The sequence below is a fragment of the Schistocerca americana genome, chromosome 5 (genome assembly GCF_021461395.2).
Source record: "Schistocerca americana isolate TAMUIC-IGC-003095 chromosome 5, iqSchAmer2.1, whole genome shotgun sequence".
NCBI lineage: Eukaryota > Metazoa > Arthropoda > Insecta > Orthoptera > Acrididae > Schistocerca > Schistocerca americana.
In genome coordinates this window covers 529,400,022-529,427,395 of record NC_060123.1, presented here as the reverse complement: position 1 = coordinate 529,427,395, position 27,374 = coordinate 529,400,022, and the positions used below count along the sequence as shown (strand labels likewise).

At 38.5% G+C, this 27,374-nt stretch overlaps 1 protein-coding gene across 3 annotated transcripts in view; it reads left to right on the top strand.

Annotated features, from left to right (window-relative positions):
- The first annotated feature begins 4,989 nt into the window (after positions 1–4,989).
- LOC124615456 overlaps positions 4,990–27,374 on the top strand; it is a 136,295-nt gene continuing 113,910 nt past the window's right edge. For 2 of the 3 annotated variants that reach the window (XM_047143358.1, XM_047143357.1), the window contains exon 1: positions 4,990–5,216. In XM_047143358.1, the coding sequence (XP_046999314.1) occupies positions 5,211–5,216 (6 nt within the window). In that variant the 5' untranslated portion in view covers positions 4,990–5,210. Of the gene's footprint in view, positions 5,217–6,908; positions 7,051–27,374 lie in introns of all 3 variants that reach the window. The other variant, XM_047143359.1, reaches the window with a different exon arrangement.

Genomic DNA, 27,374 nt, shown 5'->3' with positions numbered 1-27,374 from the left:
TGAGGTGCTCGAGCTGGCCGGAAATGCGGCCCGCGACAACAAGAAGACGCGCATCATCCCGCGTCACCTGCAGCTCGCCATCCGCAACGACGAGGAGCTCAACAAGCTCTTGTCGGGCGTCACCATCGCACAGGGTGGTGTCCTGCCCAACATCCAGGCCGTCCTGCTGCCAAAGAAGACCGAGAAGAAGGCCTAAAGAGCGCAATCGGCACGCGGCCCCGCCCAGCAGCGCTGTGTGCTCCCCTGCACGCGATGCGCTTTGCCGGCTTGGCTCAAGGTCGTAAGTTGTTTAGCGATGAAGTTCCTGAAAAATGAGACTAAGCCTAAGTATGCCTTTAATTGTCTCTTGTTTTGAGGAACAGGACAGTTCCTAAAGACATCAAATCTTTTAGGATCTGGCATTATGCCTTCCAAAGAGTTTAAGTGCTCTAAAAATTTTACCTTTCCTTGTCTAAAATTAGATTTCTTGATATAAGCTATTACTTCATATGCGGAAAAGCAGCTCAATACTTGTTCAATTAATCTCAAGCGTTCTACCCAAGTGGATGTAGCAATGAAAAGGTCATCTACGTATACTGTTACCTTACTCAGAAGTTTGGGCCCTAGTACTCTGTTCAGTGCAGAGATAAATACAGGCACACTTAAGTTCAATCCAAACTTCAAAAATTCGAAGCTCCTACCCCCACATACAAAGGCAGTATACCTCTGACTTTCTTTGTGTAGTTTTATTTGCCAATAAGATGCCTGGAAGTCGATTATAGTAAGAAATGTAGCATCATGGAATTTCAGTTCCCTAAGTTACAATCGCTGCTCTTGAGACAAGCACCTTGATTCACTTATCTTTGTACTTATTGTGTCGACATTGACTCTTTCTGCTGCTGACTGTTGATTATTGTATGTGTTGACAAACATAACTATAGTAGTTACCAACTGAACTTCAGAGTTGTGAGTAACTTCGGTTTTATGTCTATTAGTACTTCCTCTGATTAGGTCTATTACAAATAATTGGTCAATCTGTACTTGTTATGTCCTAAATGTATCCCTAATGATTAAATAATCATCTATTAATTTCTCTATTATCAAAAAATTGCATCATACAGAACACTGTCCCTGCTGTACTTGAATTAAGGTTTATATTTTGACTTCTTTCGATTTCTGACCAGTGGCTGTTTGTACCTTGCAATTTTGCACTGGCAGTGTGGGTATACACCCACGTTTCTTCAGTTTTTGAAAGATGCTCTGTGACGACGAATTAGTCGTAGCACCTGTGCCAAGTAACATGTGTACATCAAGGCCACATACTTTTGCTTTAATAGTAGCTTGTACCTTGCTCACTGTCAAGTTTTTCTGTGTACCCTCATCACTCTGATACGGATCATCTTTCACATTCCTGTAATTTTGTGTTCTGCTGTGTTATTAGTTGCATGAGTTGTTTGAAATTGTGTGTCTCAGAAGTATTTACATCGATTTTAGGGACTGTTTCCTGTTCTTGCGTTCGCAACATCGTGAGCAAATAATCACAGGGAGTTTCTCTTTCGTGCACTTCAGTTTCACTATTTGCAAAATGTTTCCCTGCGAGAATTGAGAAACTGTCTCACTGAGTGTCATAAAAGTGACATAATGATTAGTTATTTTATCAGTGTCATCATCTTTTGATAGTGGACGCCAACCTCTTCGTTTTGGCAACCATCGGGCAGTTCACGAGTTGGCACGTTACCTTCAACTGTTGCTAAGCTCGGATTTCCAATGTATTGGCATATTACATTTTGTAATGAATTTTCAACAATGGCCATTTCCTTTGACTCCAATGTGCACAGTGTTTAACAAAATTATAAAAAATTTTATGAAAAATGAAATTTTGTCTTTATTGGTACTTTTCAACGGAGGTAGATTTATACACAGATTCACTAATGAACCTGATTATTATTTGACACAGCCTTATAGAATTTGATGACTCATCTTGCACTTTCATGATGACTTTATACAAGTTTTCGACTTTTCTGTAGAAAGGCACTTTCCGTAGAGGATATTAATTGGAAGGAAAAGAGATTATCTACGTCCAGAGAGATGGCACGAACCGCAACCAAATAATTGAAACTAGTATTCCTGGTGCGACTCGTTCTTAGGCCGAATTTATTTTTAAATTGCTCCTTCAATGTTTTTCGTATTCCCAATCTCACATATATATAACAAACTCAACCAAGGATTTATTAGTTTCTTCTGACAATAAAATGCTTCACTTATCTTAATTTTTTTTATCTCAACAAATGAAATGTATTTTCAAATTCTGCTCGGGGCCACTCTTTAAACGATCGCCATTGAATAGTGGCATATGTGTGGGGGGACAAAATAATAGAAACTGATTAATAACTGGTGCTTGAATAATAAAAAAATGACTGGAAGGAATAATTGAAAAAATTGAAGGTAATTTATAAATCTGTACACATATCTTGGCTGGACTTGAACTGGTACAAATGTCAACAGACCTTCAATATCAATACATTTAAGATGAATATTCAGATTCTGAGCTACATACTGCTTCACATTAGTTCCATTGTGCGTAGTGCTGATTATGACAATGCAGATACAGAATAGCTCCTCCACTGCTGGCACAAATTCCTCCTGCCTGCTTCGAACCTCCTGAAGCAGAATTCTCAGCCTGGGAAAAATGATGAACAAAAGGGTATCATTGATGTAAATACATATATAAATTTGGCCTTCCTAATAACTTTTTTAAGACTTTTTAATATATGGTTGGAATACACATTTTTAAACAATACTGGCATGATGGAGCTAGTTATATGTCCTCTACTGGCATGATGGAGCTAGTTATATGTCCTGCCTGCTACTTGATGGAGTAGAAGGAGTTATCCAACAAGAAGTTCTTTAATTCACTCTGAAACCGATCTTTATCACTTACAAGACCTTTGATATGCTCTGGAAAGTTATTGAATATATGAGTGCCCACATATTTGACTCCTTTTTGTACTAATGTTAAGCTGTTATAGTAATTATACAGATTGTTTTTGTTCTGGAATTATAATCATGTTTTGCACTATTTTGTGAAAAAAAAGACACGTTGGAAATGTCAATGGACATCAATGAGTATTTGTACTGAGAAGTAGTAGAAATACAAGTTTCTTAATGAGGTCTCTGCACGATGATCTAGGACTGACACCAGATATAATTCTAATGACTCGTTTCTGAATTTTGAAAATGTTCTCTTTGTGAGAGGAGTTTCACCAAAAGATGATTCCATGACTCATTAGTGAATAGAAGTGGGCCGAATAAACTAACTAGTTCATTTTTAAATCACCTATTTCTGCTATCATTCGTACTGCAAATGTAGTTGAACTATGGGATTGCATTAAAGTCTATAGTGTGAGTTTTCCAATTTAGGTTGTGGTCAATTCTTACCCCTAAAAATTTGACACCATCTACAGCTTTAATTTCATTGTTTGAATACATTATACTTATAGGGTCAGGTATTCTTTGTGAGGTATTCTACTGTATGTACTGGGTCTTGTCAAAACTCAGTGACAATCCATTGATACAAATATTTCATTAGCTGATTCCTCAGTGAGATCACGGGTACTGTTTTTTTTACCAGTACTTATATCATCTGCAAATAAGACAAAACTTGCATTTTGTGACACTGCATATGGAAGGTCACTAATATATAACAGGAACAACAAGGGATCTAAAATAGAGCCCTGAGGCAATCCTTGTCTGATAGTTTCATGTTTTGAATTACTATTCTCGTGTGGTAAACCTGATACAGACACACTGTTTTCAATTAAAAGATAGGATTAGAACCATGAGCCTGCTATTCATATTTTCCAACAATATTTAAATTTTTGTATAAGGATATCATGCTTAACACAATCAAAAGCATTAGCCAGAACACAGACTATTACAAGTGGTAATAACTTTTTATTTATTGTTTCTAAAATATTATCTGGAAAAGTGAATATAACTTGATCAGTTAACAAACCTTTCCAAAATCCAAACTGACTGCGAATGACAATATTTTTCTCTACTAAGTGTTTATGAATTCTATTGTATATAACCCTTTCAAAACACTTTTGAAAATATTGCCAATAATGAAATGGGATGGAAGGTTTCCACTGATAATTTGTCTCCTTTTTTGTGTAATAGTTTAACAATAGCATATTTAAGCCTATATGGAAAAGTACCAGTGTGGAGGGATTCATTACATAAGTAACTCAGTATGTCACAAAGTTCTGAGGAGCAATATAGTATTCTTTTCCGGAAACAGCTATTTCTGGCTTTATCACGCTATCGTGAAACTGACCCTAAAGGTTTTGTAATTGTATCTGTATATCTGGCTTTATTGAAGTGGTCGGCGGAAGAAAAATTCTCATTTTGGTAAAGATTATTTTGATCTCTTTATTTGTTGGGTTTATGAGTGCACCACATTTATCGCTATACAATCCAGTCTACTATATGAATAGTTTTCTCTTATTGTACTTGTGTTCTTATTTTTGAATAAATGCATGGGCCTTCTACAACACGTAGCAAAGCAAGATAAGCACTTGTGGGGTAACTGTTTGCCCTCACCGCCCCATTCATCCTCAAACTCACGAAGGAAGAGAATGAAAGTGTGTCATAGTTTAAAAATTTTGCGTGATTCTGGCCATGGTACGGTCTTTCTACAGGTATAATGTATGAGTGTCGCTGCTTACGAAATGAAAACTATTCACACCAAATCTCAGTGCCCACAAATGGGTAAACTGCCTTTCACATAAGGCTGGTTTTGGCAGCTAAGGTGGCTCTGACGAATACATTAATTAAATCCAAGTACACACATAATATTTGTGCGTAAAATTCTTTTAAAAACTATATAGCAGACAGATCTTAGTAATTTAAGCAACTTCTATGGTAGTCCTTCAAATAAGCTATTGGCAGCGCTGTTTGTCGTTACTGTACTAGAGTCTCTGACTGTAGTCTAGTGTCTATGGGCGATGTAGTCGTTTGTCAGTTGTTGTTGTGTGTAGATTTGTTATTGTTTTGATTCAAGATATTTGTTATTGTTTAGACGTTAGAAAGCTACAGTAGGGTGTTAAGTTGGTACAACGCAAATGATGTAAGATGATATCTCAGCGGGAATATGCAGCTTGTCTTCATTTGTAAGGCGATGAAAGAGACACATAATGTGATAACCCAATAGGAGTTCTGAGCTTTCAATTATGGAGGTACGAATTTAGAAAACAGTGCTTATGTCCTTCACGTAACTTGTGAACTGTAGTTGTCTGGATAAGTTTTATCGCCATTCTTGAAGACAAAAATAACTTCCCTCTCCACCAACTGTGTGTCAATTAAAACTGATGGAGTCTCTCTGGTGCACAGTAACGGGCAGCGAGACACAGGGAATTTTATGAGAGAAACTGCTATGAACAGTGCTGACAGCCTTCGAGCTGCCCTTTGCCGTCGTAAATTTAAGATTATGGTCTCACGCGATTATGGTCAAACCTTCCAACTTCCTTGGAACATCACACTGTTTTGCTGTTGTCAGTGACGATCTTATTCATGGCAGTGCACATGCTTGCTACACTGTCAGCATGATAATTGATGACATAGCATGTGGAGGTCATGCATTTCCTAAACATGTGTATGTGACTGATGGTGTAGCATCTCATTTTAAGAACCGCTTTAAGCTTTATGAACTTGGTACTGTAGTACAGGAATTAAGAATGGATATTTTCAGCAACAGGTCATGGAAAAACTGAATGTGATGGGGTAGGATGTCTTTGTAAACATATTGTAACACGATGTGATCTCCAGCATGAAGCTATTGATGCCATAAGAGATGCTACGGGGTTTTTACACACCATATCAACATTAGTAACAATCATGAAACTCTTAATTCTAAATGAAAGCAGATGGAAAAAAATGAACTCTTTTCATCAATGCAGTGTTGATTGTTACAGTGTAGGCAATTTAAATTCATGGAAAGTCATAAAGAAGTAAAATCGTGACAGAAGACAACAATAATTTGTGAATAATATTGTCTATAAATATGCTGTTTCTCATTTTTGTTATAAAATGGTTTTGAACAAAATTATGAATTGTGTTCCCACTGACTTATGATAATGTACAGTACTTATTTTGATTCAGAAATACCAGTGTTGCATTAAGTTTACTTAAAATCAGGGAACAGTATAAATATTTAATTGCCCATGACTGTTTCGCCTTGAGACTAGAGCTAGGTCCACCTAAAAGATTTCTCATATTTTCTGTGGTCAAGTATTGTCCACTCTGATTGTACATTCCCTAAGTACAATGACCAACTAACATACTGTGAAATTTTTAGAACATTTAGGATGGGGGTTATGGAGGAAATAATTTCTACACAACCAAAAAATTTTAGATTCTTTCATCTTTATGTAGGCCTACAAATATTTTGACAGTTTAAGAATTTCCTGCAGATTATCTGACCATTTTGCTGATCGGGACTAAAATGCTAAGGTCATCAGTCCCCTCACGTGTCTCACAGCATCCAGAGCTGGTTTTGTGAGATCAGAGAAGAATTGTTGCATCTCTCCTGGATACTAGATCTCAATGCTATGGAGCCTTTGTGATATACTTTGGAGAGCAGGGCGTGTGTCAGCAATCCACCTCCATCACCGTTCCTTAACATGCCCCTAATTTCCTGGAAGAATTTTATAAGATTCCCTTGACAACCATATAGGACCATATTGAGATGACAGGAAGCTGTTCTGAATGTCATTGGTTTTACTGCAGCGTATTAGGAATGGTAATGTTGTTTTTGTGGTGTTTCCATATTTTTGTTCATCTCCGTGTACGTACAAATATGTAAGGTAATCTAGATGCAATTCCAATTTCAATTATCAGTAGTCATAATTTGTTGTAAATATGCTTTACAGGTGTAGCGTGCGGTCACTGCTTCTGCCTGTTACTGCAAAACTTGACTCGTTCTACAAATTACATGGCAATATTCTAAGAAAAGGTTTTGGGAAGGCAAACAGTATGTCTAATTAGTCTGAAATTGATGCTTCGAATAATAAAGTAAGTCAACTGGATAGATAAAAAATCTACTTACCAAGCGGCGGCAGAACACACACATAAAAATTTGCAAGCTTTTGGAGCCAGTGGCTCCTCCTTCAGCAGAATGAAGAGGGGTGAAGGAAATGGGCTGGAGAGGTCTAGGGAAAGGGGGAAATTTCACGAAAGACACCAAACTTACCATACGGGATGAGAAGGAACGACTCTTTCTCCCCTGACCAACAGTTGTGGGGGCCTATTCCGAGCCCGCAGCTCGTGGTCGTGTGGTAGCTTTCTCGCTTCCCACTCCCGGGTTCGATTCCCGGCGGGGTCAGGGATTTTATCTGCCTCGTGATGGCTGGGTGTTGTGTGATGTCCTTAGGTTAGTTAGGTTTAAGTAGTTCTAAGTTCTAGGAGACTGATGACCATAGATGTTAAGTCCCATAGTGCTCAGAGCCATTTGAACCATTTTAGCCTATTCCGAAATCTACCCCTTTTCCTAGACCTCTGCATTCCGTTTCTTTCACCGTTCTTCCTTTCCCTTCAACCCTTCTGCCTGGCTCTAAAAGCTTGCCAGTTACAACTGTCTTTTATGTGTGTGTTCTGCCGCCGCTTGGTGAGTAGATTTTTTATCTATCCAGTTAAATAATTTTGTCAATAACTGATTGTTTTTGCCATTACAATAGTAAAATAAAGACCATACAAGATGCTGTATAATAAAAGGAGAGACAGAGAAAATTTAATAAGACATCAGTGAACTCAGACACAGTGTATATATATACATATGAGCAAGATTTCTACGGCTGCTGCCGCCTTTCGCATCCCAATCTCCATCGTTCATGGTCATTCCAGTCTCCTTCATTAATACCTCTCACCGCCATTGCTTCGTTGATTTCGTCTTTCCAGCATCTCGCAGGTCTACTGCGCTTTCTTCTTTGATGTGGCGTCCATTGCCATACCCGTTTTGGCCATCTTGTGCCTGGCATACGCTGTAAGTGGCCATACCAGAGTAGGCGCTTCCTTTCTATGTAGTCTAGGATTGTGCTTTGGACATGCATAACCTCTCTGAGCCTATCATTTCTAATATGGTCAAGTCTGGAGTATCCACAACTCCGTCTCCAGAAATCCATCTTAACATCCAGCAAGTGATCTTTCTGCTTCTGAGTTAGTTCCCACAACTCTGCACGATATGTTGTGATACTTTCAATAATTGTGTGGTAGGTGGTAAGTTTTGTTCTGCGCATCATATTCTTGTTCCAGAAAATACCATTTAGTTGTTTTGTGGCTCGCTTGCCCTGGCCTATTTTATTGTTTACATCATCCATACTTCTACCATTGGATGACAGTGTCACTCCCAAGTACTTAAAATTATGACCCATTTTGCAGTGTCAGAACTGAGCTGTAAGTCGTTAACAGTATTTCCTCCCACTTTCAGATATGCTGTTTTAGATACATTTGTGACAAGACCCCATTTTTCATAATATTCTTTTAATTTGCGGAGCATGTAATTTGTATCTTCCTCATCTCCAGGTACTAACACTTGGTCGTCAGCAAAAAATAGAGTGAACAAGATCTCGTCGTCTATAGGGACACCCATTCCTTCGCATTTTCTTTCCCATGATTTTAATGCTGCCTGTAGGTAGATTTTAAAGAGTGTAGGGGGAAGTGTGCATCCCTGGGGTAGTCCCTTCGTCACCTCAAACTCTTGAGATAGTTGATTTCTCACTTTAACCATTGCCGTACAACCTTGGTAGAGGAGTCTGACAGCTTTCACATAGCTCGGTGACAGGCCATTATCAATTAGACTTGTCCATAGCTTGTTCTGTGGAACTGTGTCATAAGCTTTCTGGAGGTCTACAAAGACAAGGTGGGTTGTAAGGCCCCTTGCTGTCCTTTTCTCCACTAGGTTTTTGAGGGTAAATACTCCATCAGTACAGGAGTGACCAGATCTGAATCCATTTTGTTCTCCAGATTCAGTTATTTCTTCTTCTATCCTCTTTTTTTAGGATACGGCCATAGACTCTCACCATGGATGGCATCACACTAATACCACGATAGTTTGCACAATTCCTCCTGTTGCCCTTCTTAAATATTGATGTAATTGTTGCCTTTTTCCACTCCTTTGGGGCTTTGTCACCTCTAAGGCGTTTGTCAAAAATCGCTGCGAATATCTCAAAGAGTTTTGACGGTGCTGCTTTAACCAGTTCTATATAAATTAATCCTGGACCTGGCGACTTTCTGTTTTTCATGGCATTCATTGCATTTTGGACTCCCTTTGGGGTTATCGATGGTACATTATCATTACTGGTTTCAATGCCTGGTGGGTTCTCAGTGAATGCAGCTCTGTTCTCAGTTAGTAGTCCTTGGTAGTGTTGTACCCATTCCTGCATACTAATGAGGTTTATATTTGCTTTATCTTTATTCTGTGTTGTCATTGTTTTTAATACCTTCCAGGCTTTATTTGCTCGTGTATTCCCCGTGCTTTTTTCTCGGTCTTTACCGGTTTTCTGCCAGGCTTCGTTTTTTGCCTTAATTATTGTTTTCTGTGCATCTTTTCTCCATTCTGTATTCCAGCCAGTCATTGTCTGATCTTGAGTTCAACCATTTATTATAAGTTTTCTTCTTACTTTCTACCTTCTCTTGTACTGAGTGGTTCCACCACTTATCACGTATTCTATTACTCTTTTGGATTTCTTTAGTCCATAAGCTGCATTATGGATGGCTTCTTTAACCATTCAGATGATTTTTAATAAAACTAGAGAAGTAGCAGAGAATTTCAACTATAATTTCCTGTCAAATGCATCCCAAATTGGATGTAAGGGCTCTATTGATAACACCATGGCTCTTGAGATACAGGTGTCTCAAGTGGTAACTAGATTCGGATGTCTCCTGTCACTGTAAATAAAATGGAAAGATCAGTTAGTAAAATGAAAAATAAAAAGTCCACTGATTGATGAAAGAACCATAATAATTGTTAAGCACTGTTGTTATCTTATAAATGGGATGCTGTGCCATATTTTTAATGTATCATTGTAACAAAGAAGTGTCACAGATAGACTTAAGTATGCCATTGTTAATCCTCTTCTTTATATTTTATGGCCTTCACTGGACCACTCTAGCCAACTTTATACAAAGAATTTTTCAGTTTCCTGTCAGCCCAGTACTTCTTCATTCTCTCGGATCTCATCCTTCTTTCTTCATCAGAAACAACCCTTTCTATTGTCTGTCTGTTGATTCTCGTTTGCAGTCTGGTTTGTTTGTCTGTGAGTTTCCTGATTTTGTCAGTTTTGTTTCTTAGATCTTCCAATGTAATCTGTAGCTCATCCATATCTTCCTTGATTTCTGCAATCCACTTAATGTTGCACTTACTATTCCACAATTTTTCTGTTATTCTCCTAATGATCCTGTTCTCTGGTGTTCTGATTAGACGTCCGAAAAATGAAATGTGTTTCTTCCTGATTGTACTCATTACCGGTTCTATATCCTTGTAGACTGTTTCATTTGTAACTACTCTCCAGTGTCCATCTTTCTGGTATGATTCGTTGATGCACATTCGGATGATTCTTCTCTCTATTTTGAGTATTTTGTTTATTTGTGCAATGTTAGTTGTTTTGAAGATGGTTTCACTTGCGCATGTTATTTCTGGTTGAGTGACTGTTTTGCAGTGTTTTAATTTTGTTGCTATTGACAGGCTCTTTTTGTTGTAGGTTTTCTTGGTGATATATTGTGCTCCAGTCAATTTGTTTATTCTGTTATGCCATGTTGGCTTTTCATTGAGGTTATGTGTTATGATTTCTCCTAGATATATAAATTTATCTACAATTTTGATTTCTTGGTTTCCTATGGCAATTTTGTTTATGAGTGGTGTGTCAGTTAACGTGATGACTGTTTTTTCAAAGGATATTCCAAGACCAATTTTCTGTGATATTTCCTGTAGTGAGGTAACTGTTTGGTTTCCTGAATACTGTTGGACAAGAGACAAGGTCATCAGCAAAATCCTAGAAAATTTAAACTTATGTTATCTTTGGGTCCCCCGATTTGGATGTTCTTTGGGTTAGTCTTGTACTATTCCCTCATTATGTATTTTAAAGCACATTAAACAGCAGGGGTGCAATCTCCTTGTCTTAAACCTGTTTTTATGATGAATGGCTCAGAGAGTCCCCCCCCCCCCCCCCCCCCCCCCCCCTCCCCCTGAACTTGACTTTTGATATAGTGATGGTTAAGGTGAGTACTATCAGTTTGATTAATTTTGTATGGAGCCCGAAATTTCTTAAGATTTTTAGCATTGAAGGTCTATGAATACAGTCATATGCTTTTTTAAGTCCACGAAGGTTATTACAAGAGGTTTATTTCATTTCTTGTAATGTGCTATGGCTAATTTTAATGTGATGATCTGTTCTGCACAGCTTCTCCAAGGTCTGAAGCCTCCTTGGTATTCGCCTAATTCTTCCTCTAGTTGCTCTTTGATCCTCTTGTATAGGATTCTGGAGAAAATTTGTATGTGCAGTCTAAGAGAGAGATAGCTCTGTAATTACCTGGGTTGCCTTTATCTCCTTTTTTGTGGAGTGGGTGGATTATAGCTGTGGTCCAATGTTTGGGAAACTTTTCTGTTATCCAGATTTTTGTTAGGGCTATGTGTAAGGATTTTAAACTGTATCACTGGCACATTTCTGCAAAAACTTGGCCTTCTCTGCATGCCTTATAATTTTATCTTCTCTGCATGGATTATCATTTTTCATCTCTCTAAGTGCCGTTTCCACCTCTTGAATTGTTGGAGGATTCTGAGATCATGTGGAGTCTTGATGGGTGATTCTGTATTAATTGCTAAAAGTTCCTGGGGTTCTTCACAATTCAAAAGTTTACTAAATGCTTTTGCCATGATTTCGGCATTTTCCTTGTCATTATGTGCCATTTTTCCATCTTCCCTTTTCAGCTTTAACATGGGAGGGGCAAATTTTTGTAATTGTCTTCCAAACATTTTGTAAAAGTCTCCGGAATTGGTTTTATGGTAATTTTCTTCTGTTAAGTCAGTTAGATCTTTCTGTGATTGTCTCTTGGTTTGCCTGATCATTTGTGTGAACATTTTCCTGATATTTTTGAGTTTGGTTGCATTTTCTTCTGTTTTGTGTGTTTGAAATTTTAACCATGCATGGTGTCTTTCTTCATGAATTTTGTCACATTCTGAGTTCCACAAGACATGTCTTTTTCGTGGGCTCAATGGGGCTAAATTTTCTGCTTGTTGTCTGAGAACTTGAACCAGTTCTTCTAAATTATCTGTCGGCTTTATGTTTTGTGTGACTTCTCTATATTTATCATTTCTAATTAATTGGCGGGGATCAAAGTTCCTCTTTCGTTTATTGCACTTTGGTTTCTTTTCTTAGTGGTGTGAACTTAATTTTGATTTTGACAATGTAATGATCTGAACCTGTAGGCCAAACGCTCATTTCCATCAACATTGTAGATTTCTCTGTGGAAGAATTTGTTGATAAATACATGATCCAGTTGCCATTCTCCTTTTCTCCAATCAGGATGTTTCAAAGTTTTAAGTTTGTTTGGCCTCCTTTTGAAGTATGTGGGCTTTGAGATCAGTTTGTGTTCCCTACAGAGTTCAACAAATCTTTGACCATTATTTGTTTGTTTATGTGGAGCCCATTTCCCAGTGATATCCCGGTATTTCTTTTATCTTCCGAGTTGGACATTGAAGTCCCCTAACAGGATCTTAACATTGTTAATATTTACTTGGTTTATTGTTTTGTCAAGGAGATCCCCAAACTTTTCCACTTCTTTCCTAGTCTTTGTCAGAAAATTATTTTCATTAGTAGGGGCATGAGAGCATTAATGATGGTATAAATTTTATTGGATGCTTTTAAACTCGAAGTTGCGATTCTAGGGGAGATGGCTTGAAAATCGATAACTGAATCTATTATTTTCACATTGACTATAAAGCCAGTTCCAAATTGGGGACATTCTTCATAACCCTTATTCCAGGTTTTCCGATGTAAATTCTGTAGCCTTGTGATTCGAATGGTTCTTCTGTAGTATTTCTCATTTTCTGGAGTCCTGCTACTAAAATTTTGTGTTTATCTAATTCGTCCATCAAACTCTTTAGTTTTCCTGCTTTAAATAGAGGATTAATATTATTAGTTGCAGTGTAGTTGAGCTTATCTTGTTTGATCCTGTTCTTATAAACTGACATAAGAATTGGTGATCGCCAGTGCTCCGACTCATTAACGGCTTCTAGGTGGCTACCCACTAAATCTGATGTAGCCATCTCCTGCATTCTTGGACAGGATGGTGGAAATTTTTTCCTAGAAGACCTTTCCATGGTTGACTTTCGAAGGTAAATTTGTGTAAATCATGGAATTCTTTTAGATAAGCTAAATCATTATGGTTTGAGGGGGGCAGTGCACAAATGCTTTAATTCATACTTAACTGGAAGAATGCAGAAAGTTGAAATAAGTGGTTCATGTAATGTTAAAACAACAGCTGATTCCTCAAACTGGGGGGCTATCAAGTACGGGGTCCCACAGGGTTCGGTCTTAGGTCCTTTACTGTTCTTGATATACATTAATGACTTACCATTCCACATTGATGAAGATGCAAAGTTAATTCTTTTTGCTGATGATACAAGTATAGTAATAACATCCAGAAACCAATAACTAAGTGATGTAATTGTAAATGATGTTTTTCACAAAATTATTAAGTGGTTCTCAGCAAACGGACTCTCTTTAAATTTTGATAAAACACAGTATATACAGTTCCGTACAGTAAATGGCACAACTCCAGTAATAAATATAGACTTTGAACAGAAGTCTGTAGCTAAGGTAGAATTTTCAAAATTTTTAGGTGTGTCCATTGATGAGAGGTTAAACTGGAAGCACCACATTGATGATCTGCTGAAACGTCTGAGCTCAGCTACGTATGCTATTAGGGTTATTGCAAATTTTGGTGATAAGAATCTCAGTAAATTAGTTTACTACGCCTACTTTCATTCACTGCTTTCGTATGGCATCATATTCTGGGGTAATTCATCATTGAGTAGAAAAGTATTCATTGCTCAAAATCGTGTAATCAGAATAATTGCTGGAGCCCACCCACGGTCATCCTGCAGACATCTATTTAAGGATCTAGGGATCCTCACAGTAACCTCACAGTATTTATATTCACTTCTGAAATTTGTTGTTAATAATCCAACGCAGTTTAAAAGTAATAGCAGTGTCCATAGTTATAACACCAGGAGAAAGGATGATCTTCACTATGCAGGGTTAAATATGACTTTGGCACAGAAAGGGGTAAATTATGCTGCCACAAAAGTCTTTGGTCACCTACCAAACAGCATCAAAAGCCTGACAGATAGTCAACCAACATTTAAAAATAAATTAAAAGAATTTCTAGATGACAACTCCTTCTACTCATTGGCTGAATTTTTAGATATAAATTAAGGGAGGGGAAAAAAAACCCTAACTTAAACATTAGTGTCATGCAATATTTTGTGTAATGTAATATCTTGTACAGACATCTTTTATTAACCTGACATGTTCCACATCATTACGAAGTGTCGTATTCATGATCTATGGAACAAGTATTAATCTAATCTAATCTAGGATGTTGACCTTGGGTGGAGCAAGCTCTGATTTACAACTATGGTGTTAATCCTCTTTATAAAAAGGGTGATAAAGTGAAAGTAACTAATTACTATCCGATTTCCCACCTAATGTGCTTCTCAAAAATTTATAGGAACTTGTTCAAAGAAGGCTAGTCAATCACCTCAACAGCCACAACTTACAGAACAAAACTCAGTTTAGCTTCCAACAGGGTACATCAAGTGAACGGGATGTATTCTCATTTACCAACCAAATCACAGAATCCATCAATAGAAGAATGTGTCTCATTGAAATTTTTTGTCATCTTTACAAAGCCTTCAGACGAGTCAAACATGATGACCTCTTAAGAAAAAGTTTTATGTTTTAAGTGGGTCGCCTTGGATGTGGATTACATTCTAACTGAAGAACAGAAGACTGTTTTGCTGAATATCACAGAAGCAGTATCTGTGCATATAAGTGGGGCACGGTGAACTATGGAGTCCCAAAAGTCCACTGTGTATCAGCTTTGAGTCACATTTTACCCTATCTGCTGACACAAACATTTTGGTTAACAAAGTAGACAACAGTAATCTTGAAGGAACTGAAAATACTGTATTTATGGAAGTTCTAAAGTGATTTGTTTCAACTGGAGTCTCTCTGAAAGCAGACAAAACATGTGACATTTGTTCATATGTGAGCAAAAAGTTTTAAAATTAGGTTAATATTAAATTTGATGATGTAATGAGTGTGGGATCTTGTAAGTTTTTGGGTCTGTAGACTGACAGTAATCTTAAGTGGAACTGATTGTATTCTTCACCATCAATGCAAGATTAGTTCAGCCTCTTTTGCTCCCATACTATTATTTCTCTTTGTGATACTGATGCTGTCAGTACTGCACACTGCAGCTACTGCCACACTCTACTATCTTATGGCATTATATTTTAGGTGAATGAGCCACAGAAAACAAAAATTTTCACCGCTCAGAAAAAGACTGCTAAAAGTCATAATGCAGACACACTTTGCTTGAGAAATTGACTAGTGTCTGTGTATACGGCAGCAAGGGGGGGAAGACTTTTGAGCCAGTATCTAAAGAAATAGCATAACACCATTAAGGAATAGACATAGGAAATACGGAAGTGTCCGATCCCACCCGTCTGCTTTGACCCATGATGTCACAAATATGGCAGAAACAACCACAAACCATGATTCCAATATGGCACATATAAAGTCGGTACATACACACTATGAGGATGAAAATACATCGAAAAACAAACACACACACTTTCCACAAAAAACCTAATGACACTAATGGGACAAGCACAGGAAATAGGGTGTTTTTGGGTGGGGGCGAACTAAATATAAACAAATTTAGACACCCCATCCCTATACAAAACCACACAAATGGCAAAAAAAAAAACCGACATCACAAGACTCCCCAAATACCACTAAACACAATATCTGGAATCGGGAACTTCCCTTGACCTATGTAGCTCAACAGCAGCTCCCGATCCCATAAATTAGGATCAAACACTTCCCTTGGCCTATATAGCTCAAAAACATCTCCTGATACCAATAACATACACAGCCACACAATGGGATCAAACACTTCCCTTGACCTGCGCACTGTTAATTTTATTCGTCATATCTATTCCTGAACAAAAACAACAACCGATTAATTTTACTAAAATTACCCCACAATGTACAGCGAACAACACTAAATTAACCTTCACACAAAATCTTTAACTCACTGAAACGAATTCCATTACAAACACAGCCGACACTCGAACAATTCTGGATAATGAGCAAAAGCAAACTGAGCCCATTACACCACACAAACGAAAACCCTGAACATACCACCAGAGAGCACAACAAACCACAACACGACGACATCTACAAACATGCCACACTCACAAACCAAACCCCGTGCCGTCATGACGGCACATATGACAACACCCTTATGTCACGGGTCAAAGCCGATGCGTGGGATCGGACGCTTCTGTCGACCAGACATCTTGTAATTCCAGATCAGGCATGAACTGCGATAATTTGAGTAAAAATTTTCCACTCAGGTATTCATGACATAGATGTAGGGGAGGCCCATTTGCTTTAGCTAAAACCATGTTAGTTGGCATAAACTGCATATTGCACACTGACATTTGTGGAACTGTCTTGGACGTGTGTTTGGAGCTGACCCCGAAACAAAGAGAAGTGTAATCCAGGTATGGGTGTGCCAAAGCATGATACCGTCTTAGTCCAATGTCTGCATCTGCTATCAACAACAGCTTCTGTAATATGTTTCTTCCATTGAAATTTGTGCTCTATATTGAGTACAAGGTATTTGACAACTGCCTTGGCTAGTAATTTGTATGGCCCAGGCTTCAGCATCACTATTGGAAGAACCCTGTGTCTGGTGAAGAGTAGAACCAAGACTTTGCTAGATGATCAATCAAAACCATTCTTCACCGTGTACACATGTAGCCTAGACATAACTTGGTCCACCCTCAGCAGGCCACTAGAAAGGGTCTCACTGAATATACAGGGTGAACATTAATAAAACCAACATACTGCAGGAACTGATTCCTGACTGGAAATGTAGGAAAAAAGGTCCTATGAACATGTGTCTGGAAATGCATTTGTGCCACGGTAGACAGTGCTGACGAATGACATTTCTTTTGACCACGTTCCGTGTGTTCCTTATGTGCTGCATGCCGTGTGATTTATGCAGAGTACTGTAAGCAGCAGAATGGCCCGGTATTCATGTCAGGAACAGGCCAAGCAGATGGAAATGGTTGAGAGTCCGCATAGCTATATGAGAACAAGTACCCTCACAGACACCAACCACATCACACAACATTTCAAGCCCTTTCTTTGCATTTGTGTGATCAAGGGCCCTTTCAGACAGATGAACATAGAGGGAGGCTGTGGATTGTGGATACGTCAGATTTGTAAGATCAGCTTCTACAGGATATTGAGATGAACCCTGGTACAAGCTCCAGACAAATGGCTCACCAACAGGTTGCAAGCCAAAGTAAGATTATGTGTGTTCTGCATGACAACCGCTACTATCCATGTCACCTGTAACAAGTGCAATGATTATCAGCAGCAGATATCTCTCTGCAGGAAGGATTCTGTTTTTGCACCAGAGCATCACAATTATGGGATTTCTGTCATCAGTCCTCTTTTCTGATGAAGCAACCATTACCAGAGCTGACATCATCAATCTGCATAATTGTCATCTGTGGGTGACAGACAACACATGTGGCCAGAAGGACTTTCAGTCATCAGTGCCATATACTGTGGCAGTGATGCATTTCTGGACATAGGACCTTTTTTCCTCCAGTCCCAGTCAGGAGTTGGTCCTTGCAGTTTGTTGGTTTTATTAATGCTCATCCTGTATATTCAAGTCATCAGCACCCTGTAAAACTGTTACATTTTATGGCAAACAAGTGTGCAGTTCCAGTGTAAAAGGGTTGAAAAGCAGAGGGGGGAGGGAGAATTATTCCCTGGAGTGATCCATTGCTTATCATTCTCAGCCTGTTGAACTGTTAAAAATGTGTATCCACCACTGCTCAGGACCACCTGTCACATGGGGAAGTTTATTGGTCTTGTGAGCAGCTTTGCTGTTTCATGGGTGATTGGTGACAAGCGTCTCTTGGTTGTCACCTAAGTTGACTTCATTGATGGATTCATACATTTGGTTTTCAAAAGCGTTCAGGTGCTGAAGAGCACTATAAATGGCTTTGAAGTCCCTGTGTGGGACTACTGAAAAAACAATTCCAAGTGTTCAGTAGTTCCCTGCCATTTTCCATCACACATCTGCGGCAGGATGCACACATGAAAAATAGCTGAGACACACTGTTGTCCCAAGGAAACGGAAATAATAACTCATAATCAGTTACAAGAACCTGAAGAGCGAATTTTTGTGCAACCTGTGGGGATTGGTTGTTGCTAAGCAACTTTACATGTTCAAAGTTCCTAGACTTACATGTAGAGACCTGTTTAGAACATTAGGTATTCTAACAACAATATATATACTAACTGTTGTGTTGTGTTGTATTTGGAAAAATCGGCCTCAGCAAATCAAATATCTCGTGCAATAGTGACAATATGAGGAGAAATAGTGATCTATGATGTGAACTAAAGAACCTTAGCATGTTGCGAGAACTATTGCACAATCAACTGAACAGCTTACGCATCCAAAAAGAATGAAAAAGAAAATTGAGGATCTATTAGAAGACAGTCAGTTTGGGTTTAGGAAAGGTAAATGCAGTAAGTAGATAGGCAGTCCTGACATTCTGCTTGATAATGTGGAAGTATGAGTGAAGAAAAATCAAGACTCGTTTGTAGGTTTTGTCAACCTGGAAAAACCTTTCGACAATGTAAAATTGTGCAAGGTGTTCAAAATTCTGAGAAAAATAGGAATAGGCAATAGGAAAGAATGGGTAGTATGCAATATGTACAAGTACCAAGAGAGTACAATAAGATTGGAAGACAAAGAACGAAGTGCTCAGATTAAAAAGGATGTTGTAAGAAAAGAAAGCAGTCTTTTGCCCCTACTGTTCAATGTGTTCTAGAAGAACCAAAGGTGGAAATGAAAGAAAGATTCAAGAGTGGGCACTGATGACATCAGTCAAGATGAAAAAGAATTACAGAATTTGTTGAGTGAATGGAATGAACAGTCTAACGAGTTCAGAATATGGATTGAGGGTAAACTGAAGAAAGATGAAAGTAATACGAAGTACCTGAAATGGGAATAGCAGGAAATTTAAGATCAAAATTGGTGATCACAAAGTAAACGAAGTTAAGAAATTCTGCTACCTTGGAAGCAAAATAATCCATGATGGACAAAGAAAGGAGAACATAAAAAGCAGAGTAGTACAGGCAAAGAGGGTGCCCCTGGCCAGAAGTAATGTATTAGTATCAAACAAAGGCCTTAATTTGAGGAAGAAGTTTCTTAGAATGTATATTAGGAGAACAGGATTGTATGATAGTGAATCATGGACTATGGAAAAAACCAGAACAGAAGAGAACTGAACGGTTTGAGATGTGATGCTACAGAAGAATGTTGAGAACCAGGTTGGCTGATAAGACAAGGAATAAGAAGGTTCTCCACAGAATTGGTGGAAGAAGGACATATCGAAAACATTGACAAGAAGAATGGTCAGGATGATAATACACATTTTAAGATATCAGGGAATAACTTCCATGGTGCTATTTGGAGCTTTGGGGGTAAAAACTGTAGAGGAAGACAGAGATTGGAAAGCAGCCAACAAGTAGTTGAGGGTGTTGAGTGCAAGAGCTACTCTGAGATGATGAGTTCGGCACAGAAGAGGAATTTGTTGCATGCCGCACCAGTTCAGTCAGAAGACTGATAGCTCCAAAAAAAAAGTCTGATGTTATTTGGTGGAATCTATTAATAATTGATGAAGTATTGATGCTCACTGATGGTTCCTTACTTTTAAAAAGTCTCTGTTTTCCTTTCACTATCTGTTAACCTGCATTGTTTATTTATGTTGCATACAATGGCTTTGTGTTAATTATCTTCTGTACTGTACTGTTGTTGATTAAACAGTTCCTTATTTTCTTATTTCTTATATTCCATAAACTATGTAATAATATTTGAAGTAATGTTTGTCAAATGTGCTTTTTGCCTGACACTATGTCCAAGCTGAAAAACAGGATATGAAATCTGTATAAATGAAAGTGTAAAATCATAAATCTTTGAAAGTTCTTCAGCAATTGCTTTGAAATTTTGACCCAGCATTGCATTCAAATATGCATATGTTTTTATGTGCCTTCTGGAGTGACATGTACATATGCGCACCCCCCCCCCCCCCCCCCCCACCCACACACACACACACCGTATGGCATTCCAGAAGGTATGTAAAATACATGTGTAATTCGAAGGTGAAGAGTTTTTGGAGATTTAAGATTTGGAGTGAATGAAAATTTACATAACAGACAGGCACAACCAAAAGAGTACTAAATGTGTGAGCTTCTGACCAACACACACACACACACACACACACACACACACACACACACACACACACACACACACATATATATATATATATTCACATAAGCACAACTCATGCAACACATGAGCACATGCATCTTCCATAGTTTGCCTGTTGTAGGATCACAGCTGTAAACTTAAGACTCTCAGAAACTGGAGTGAATGAGACCAGAAACAAGGTGAGAGTGAGTAATGAGTTGGAATAGATGCTTCAGCCGTGGTGTAAAAAGAAACATAAATTTCAACCTCAGAATTTGGGCCAAAACAGAATTAATTCTAGTTTTCAACTGAACAGTGAATAAAATGATACTATGAACGTGAATACGGAACTAGAATGCAGCAGCTTCAGGTGAAGCTCAGCACTCAGAACAAAAGATAATGCATGAAATGAGGTTCTTTTACCTTTGGAGGAGACTAGTGATCCCGATATTTAAATAAATTATAGAATTCACTGTATCACATTTTGTTTTATTTGCACAGATAAACAGTTTTGGCTCTACAGCCATCATCAGATCTACAAGAAGCATATAAAACATGAACCTGTTAAATACAGAAATAAGTATGTGCTATTTACAAGTATTCTGAAAGAGTTCTTGTATCAATTGCTATACATTTCTCTCTCTATTTATAGTTTGTCAACAACTGTATCACACGTCCTGTCAGATTAAAACTGAATGCGGACCGAGATTTGAACTCAGGACTTTTGTCTTTCTTGGGCAAGTGCTCTACCATCTGAGCTATCCAAGCATGACCCACAACCTGTTCTCACTGCTTTAATTCTGACAGGACTGCGTGTCCTAATTTCCAGACTTCACAGAAGCTCTCCCACAAACCTTTCAGGACTAGTGCTCCTGGAAGAAAGGGTATTGTGGAGACAAGGATTAGCCACATTCTGGGATGTTTCTGGAAAGAAATTTTCACTTTGCGCTGGTGTGTGTGCTGATATGAAACTTCCAGGTAGATTAATACTGTGTTCCGGACCGAGGCTCAAACACAGAAGAGCACTTGCTTGCAAAAGGCAAAGGTTCTGATTCGAGTCTCAGTTTGGCACACATTTTTAATCTGCCAGTAATTGTCATATCAGTGCACACTCTGCTGCAGAGTGAAAATTTCATTCTGGAAACAACACCCAGGTTGTAACTAAGCCAAGTCTCTGCAATATCTTTTCTTCAGGAGTGCTAGTGCTGCATGTTTTTGCAGGAGAGCTTCTGTGAAGTTTGTAGAATAGGAGACAAGGAACTGGTGGAATTAAAGCTGTGAGGACAGGTCGTGAGTCGTGCTTGGGTAGCTCAGTTGTTAGAGCCCTCACCTGCGAGAGGCAAAGGTCCCGAGTTTGAGTCTTGGTCACACGGTGGGGATTTTCATACCAGCACACACTCTGCTGCAGAGTGAAAATGTCATTCTGGAAATATCCCTCAGACTTTGGCTAAGCCATGTCTCTGCAGTGGCCTTTCTTCCAGGGTTGCTAGTGCTGCAAGTTTCACTGGAGAGCTTCTGTGAAGTTTGGAAGGTAGGAGACATGACACCACCGGAATTAAAGTTACGAGGATGAGTCGTGAGTCTTGCTTGGGTAACTCAGTCGATAGAGCACTTGCCTGCAAAAGGTTCTGAGTTCGAGTCTCGGTCCGGCATACAATTTTAATCTACCAGGAAGTTTCAAATCGGCGCACACTCCACTGTGTGAAAATTTCATTCTGGAAACTCTATCACAGTATGCGAGCACAGTGTTTAAGTTATTGTTCAACAGAAACCAACATATACAGGATGCACACATGATGTTTTTGTGTAACTTACAAAAAGATAAGCACAAGGAGTAGTTATTGATATAGGTAATCACAAGAAAAGTTACTCTTTCTGTGTAGTTATAAACATAGTTTATTCAGTTTTTTCCCAGAGAATTAAAGTTACAAATTATAGTTTTTTAAATAGAGCATTATTTTTTCTGTCATGTAGCCAAGGTATTTAAGCCACTAGTGTGCAGATCAGTTGAAATCGAAATTCTATCAATTTTACTGAGAAAACTAGAAATGTTTCATATTTTTGTTGATGGATGCAATATACTGTACATTATTGGTTGTGTTGAGATGGATGTTCTGGTGGTGGAATGTTTGTTTAAGTGTTTGAACAAGAGTCCATTTTCCTGAATTAACAACGTAATGACTGATGGAGTTCTTTGACCAGGATAACCAAAAGGATGTACACCTTTGCCATGAGTTGATGATACCTTGGACTGTCTGATGTTATTGAAATATTTCTTCAGTATGAACATGCAAAATTGCTAGTCACAGATAGAGGTTGATGTGGCTGTCTAGATAAAGACTGCAGGAAATAAAAATCTTGAGGCATCTACTTAATGGAAATTGGGGCTATCCTGATTCAGAAAATGTAATTTTACCTACTCCTCGCCACATTTGTGCTGTGAGTGGCTCACTTGGAATGTTCACCCTCTATAGGTGCTTCTATTCAATGCTCAATGTTTTGCAACATTGATCTTCTAGTTAATTTTGATGTTGCTTCACTTTTTACTCAGTTACCTTTGGAGGAGTCTTTGTTGCTAATTGGTCAGCCTTGGATGATAAAACTACTGGGCTGTACTGCCTTGTATTGAATAAAACTTATTTTTTATGTAATGATACATTTTTTTTAGAACAAACTGATGGTTTGGCTATGGGGAGTCGTCTTCCTCCTATTGTTGCCAGTCATTTCATGGAAGATTTTGAAGATACTGCACTCAGGGCTACTTCTCTTAAACCCACATTTTTTTTGATTTGTGGATGATATTTTTATCATTTGGCCTCATGGAATGGAAGCTCCTCATTGCTTTTGGATCATTTTAACTCCCTTCATCCATGCATCAAATTTTTGATGGAAATTAAAAAAGATGGCAAATGACATTTTTTGGATGTTTTAGTACATAAAAAAGAAAACAGAACTTTGGTACAGAGCGTATACTATAAACCTGCACCCTATGTTTACGGACCGGTGCCTCCATTCTACTAGTTATCATCCACCATGTCAACACATGGGAGTTTTACATACACTGGCCTAGAGATCCTATGCTATTTCAGATTATGATAATTTGATGCAGAACTGGATTATCTTAAGGAAGTTTTCATACAAAATAGATGTACTGGTCATCAGGTTGTTTGTGCTTTTCAATTTGGACCACCATGTGAACCAACAATGGACACTTTTAAAGCTGTTGCTTTTTTACCCATTTCAGGGAGTATTTCTTTGAAAAGTTGAAGAATCCTCAGAAAATATGATATTAAAAATTTCCTTTTGCTTTTGACTAAAACTAGAGCCATTCTTGGATCTGTTAAAGATGATTTGGGATTGAGGAAGCCTGGGGTATATAAAATTCTTTGTCAGTGCAGAAAGGCTTATATTGGACAAACTATTTGTACGGTTCATGAATGTTGTAGGAACATCAACGTCACACTCATTCGCTCCAGCCTGAAAAATTTACTGTCACTGAACAATGTCTCAATCAAGGGTGTAATATCTCATTTAAAGAGATGCAAATTATTGCTCTGTCTTCCCGATACTAGGATTGTATACATCGAAATAAGATTATCCAATGACATTATTAACAGAGATAAAGGTTTTCCTTTAAGCAAGATATGCCATCCTGTTTTATCAGATATAAAATAACAATGATCTGGTTTTCAACCTGCTGTGTCTTAGTTAGCGATTTATCACTTTTGTTAGTTTCTACCGCTGGTGGCGCTGCAATTCTTTGCTTCTTGCGCATGTGCAGCAGCCTGTTTCTGTGGTGTAAAGGAGCCGCTGTATCTGATGTTGCCTCAGTTCTGATGTGACTGTGCACCTGCAATCTCACCTGAAGATATCATGTTGTCAGGATGATGCTATCCGGCTGCATACCCTTGTAAGAGCATTAACCATTTCCAACCCTGTTTGTACAATAGACCGCTCACTGACTAACTACCACCATTTATGGTTTCTGACAAACCTGAAGGATCTGTCAGACAATTGGCAACATGGGCTCTAAAGCTTCAAGATTATATTTTTATAGAAGTATACAAAAATGGATGAAACACAAAAATAGTGTGGGCCTTTTGTGGAATCCATTGGAAGAACATTACATTGCTGGTGATATCCCACTCATTGCTGCACTAACAAACTTTGTAGCCGAGTGAAACAAAGATGTACTGTTAATGAAGACCATCTTAGATATGGAAGAAACTGTCGAAAGAATATTCAGAATAACAGATGAATAATTGTATCACAGGAATTATGACCTAATGCTACAGAAATGGTTACTTGTCCTCCCAGTTTATTTACAAACAGGCCTACTAAAGTATTTGAATGACTATCGAACATCAGCCCATGTGGGATTGGCAAAGATCTTGGACAGGATCAGGAGCAGGCATCATTGGTAGTGAATCTGTAGTGGTCTTTCAGATCTAGGCTCTTCCATTGTTGAAGCTCTGGGAACCACCAGGTTTGTTATGGGAGACATAATTTTGAAGCATGGAGCAGCATGTATAATTATCTCTAACTGTGAAAGAGGGCCATTTTGTGTGATGAAATGGGACATTTACATAATATGTACGGTAACATGTTTCACATTCCAAAATGTTTTTGAAATTGAAACAGGACTCCCTGTCCGTGGCTATAAAATAGTATAGGCCTAAATATAATTTTTGCAAAATAAACTTATAGAAATTGTGTTTAATTCTGTGTAAATAAGTAAAAATAGATATGATTGTATAACTCCAGAGTGATTCATTAACAAATATTAGTTGGGACCATACACATATGTACCCATTTAAAACTGCTGTTTTGGACAGACATTTTACTTGATAAACATTGGTTGACTTGAAAATGGGCATAGCCTGAAACCAGTCACGGACTAAACATCCATGTCTAAAGTGCTCTGGACCTCCTAGACAAACAGAATGAGCTGTGTTTTAAAGGCTATATGTTTGCAGAATCTATATTTATTTTCTTAGAGGAGATTTTCATCCTCCAAGTAATCACAATGGACATAAAACACGTCCCATAATTCTGCAGGTGATTGAGATCAAACAATGGGAAATCCAGGATGGACTGTAACAATATTATGAGAAAGAAAGTTGCTACTCACCATATAGTGGATATGCTGAGTTGTTGATAGGCACAACAAAAAGACTTCCACAATTAAAGCTTTTGGCCATTGACCTTTGTCAACAAGACACACATACACACACACATGCAAATCACACACACACAATGTACATATGTCGGACAGCCCTTCCAGAAAACAGGAGTGATATGGGATTTTTTCCAATTGCTTTGTTGGTCCAGCAACCTGTGATAAACTGCTACTAGAAGGGGAGTAAATTCTTTCGTATAATCTATGGAGAATCTTACAAGTACAGGTCTAGATGCCTTTCCACTAATGAGTGATTTTAGTTGATCTTCTGTTGCGCAATTACTTATATCAATATCTACCATTTTGGCATGTGTGCGATGAGAGAAATAAGGAACTTTACTACAATCTGCAGTAGTGAAACAATTTTGGAAGAAGGGATTCAGTAGTTTGGACTTGTCCCTATTATCTTCTGTCTTGGTGCCGTTTTGGTAACCCAGTGACCAAATAGATGGTTTCAAACCACTTATAGAAGTCACGTAATACCAAACCACCTTAATATTTTTATTCAGGTTGATAGTCAAAATTTTGCTTTCAAAAGCATTAAATTCATGTTATATTGTTCTCCTTGCATTTATTTTGATCTTTTCCAACTTTTTAGTTTGTCAGCCAGGCTTGAGCTTCACTTAAGTCTGTGCTGCTTTCATAGCAATATTCTAATATGACTGCTGAATGATCGTTTCCATCCTTCACAACCTTTTTTGGCATGTACTATATTAAGGTGTGTTGTACAGTGGTTTCATTCACATTTATTTGTGCGTCACATCTTTATCCTCAGTGCTGAATATTTGATGTTGATGCTCAGTTACTCTACAGTTTGCTTCCAGACACTCTTGCTATGCACAAATATTTTCTTACCTTTCTGAACATTCCTTGTAACATCTTTAGTATCTGATGCTGTAACAGCTGTATGGTCAGTGATTCTCACTGATACATTAACTGACTTAAAAATTCAGGTCTCTTCATTACTAGGAGCTCAAAGAATTTCCTCACACAGCCCCGTAACTTACTGCACGAAGTACTTTTTTTTTTTTTTTTTTTTAAAAAAGGCGACATTCAGAATGTTGTTGTGCATACTCTGTCTCTCCTCCCTTAGTAGGTAAAGTTGTTACAATCCCCCGGCCTCAGTAAGTGTAATGTGCCAGGATGACAGAGAGATGGCTCAGGAGAGAGGGTGAATCATGCGAGGGCATGTAGAGATACACAGACAAGTTTGGCATTGGCTTTTATTACTCCGAAGAATACACAATCCCCCTGCTGATCCAGATGCTGGCAGCATGGCATGTGTACATGTGCCAGTGCAAATGCCAGCACCAGAATTTGCTGCCATGGCACCGTGGCACTCTGTCTGTGTGACGTAACAGCTCCTGCCCTTGCCCAAGCGGCATGGCCGGCAGCGTCTGTCATCCAAACCGGAAGTGCTGTGCCCACCCTCCAGAGTGTGGCTGGCTGACTATTCTCACAAGTACTACTTGTGGTCACCATGTAGAGCGTCGAAGGGTAACAACCAGCAGCCGTCATTCGTCACTGTAGTAGAGCCTGAGCAGCTCCCCTCCCCCCCCCCCCCCTCCCCAACACCACCCCCCAACCC